We start from the raw sequence: 429 nt of genomic DNA, 5'->3' as shown, positions 1-429 counted from the left end.
TACTTTTAATAATTTTAATAGATTTTTAAAACACTTACAATTAATATTTTATACATACTATAATTAAAAATATATTTCTTTTAATTTTTATAAAAATTATTTTTTCTTATTCACATGTTTGGCAACAGTTTCTAAGAGATCCTTATGATGTTTTTTATGTAATTCATTTATTATAGTCTTAAAATTTTCTAAGAATGAATAAATAAATTTTAATATATCATCATATGTATGTTTATCTTTAATTAAACTAAAAAACTTATTAGTGTATTCTACTTCTTCAATTGCTACTTCTTTAGAAAATTTGTAAATATATAACTTCCACATTTCATCATATACAAAGTATTTAAAACCATATCCATCAGTACGTTCGAGAATATCATTATCTAAATATTTTTGTATTGATGCCTTTGACTCATTGAATAGATTATC

General features: G+C 19.1%; 1 protein-coding gene across 1 annotated transcript; it reads right to left on the bottom strand.

Moving 5' to 3' along the window:
• Nucleotides 1–96: 96 nt before the first annotated feature.
• PGSY75_0032200 (exported protein (PHISTa)) lies at nucleotides 97–429 on the bottom strand (the record flags this gene model as incomplete). Its single annotated transcript, XM_018783458.1, has 1 exon — nucleotides 97–429. A coding segment is annotated over one exon (333 nt), but the record flags the coding sequence as incomplete, so codon positions are not given.

The sequence above is a fragment of the Plasmodium gaboni genome (genome assembly GCF_001602025.1).
Source record: "Plasmodium gaboni strain SY75 chromosome Unknown, whole genome shotgun sequence".
Classification (NCBI taxonomy): domain Eukaryota; phylum Apicomplexa; class Aconoidasida; order Haemosporida; family Plasmodiidae; genus Plasmodium; species Plasmodium gaboni.
The sequence above is the reverse complement of the archived record's forward strand: the minus strand, read 5'-3'. Positions and strand labels throughout refer to the sequence as shown.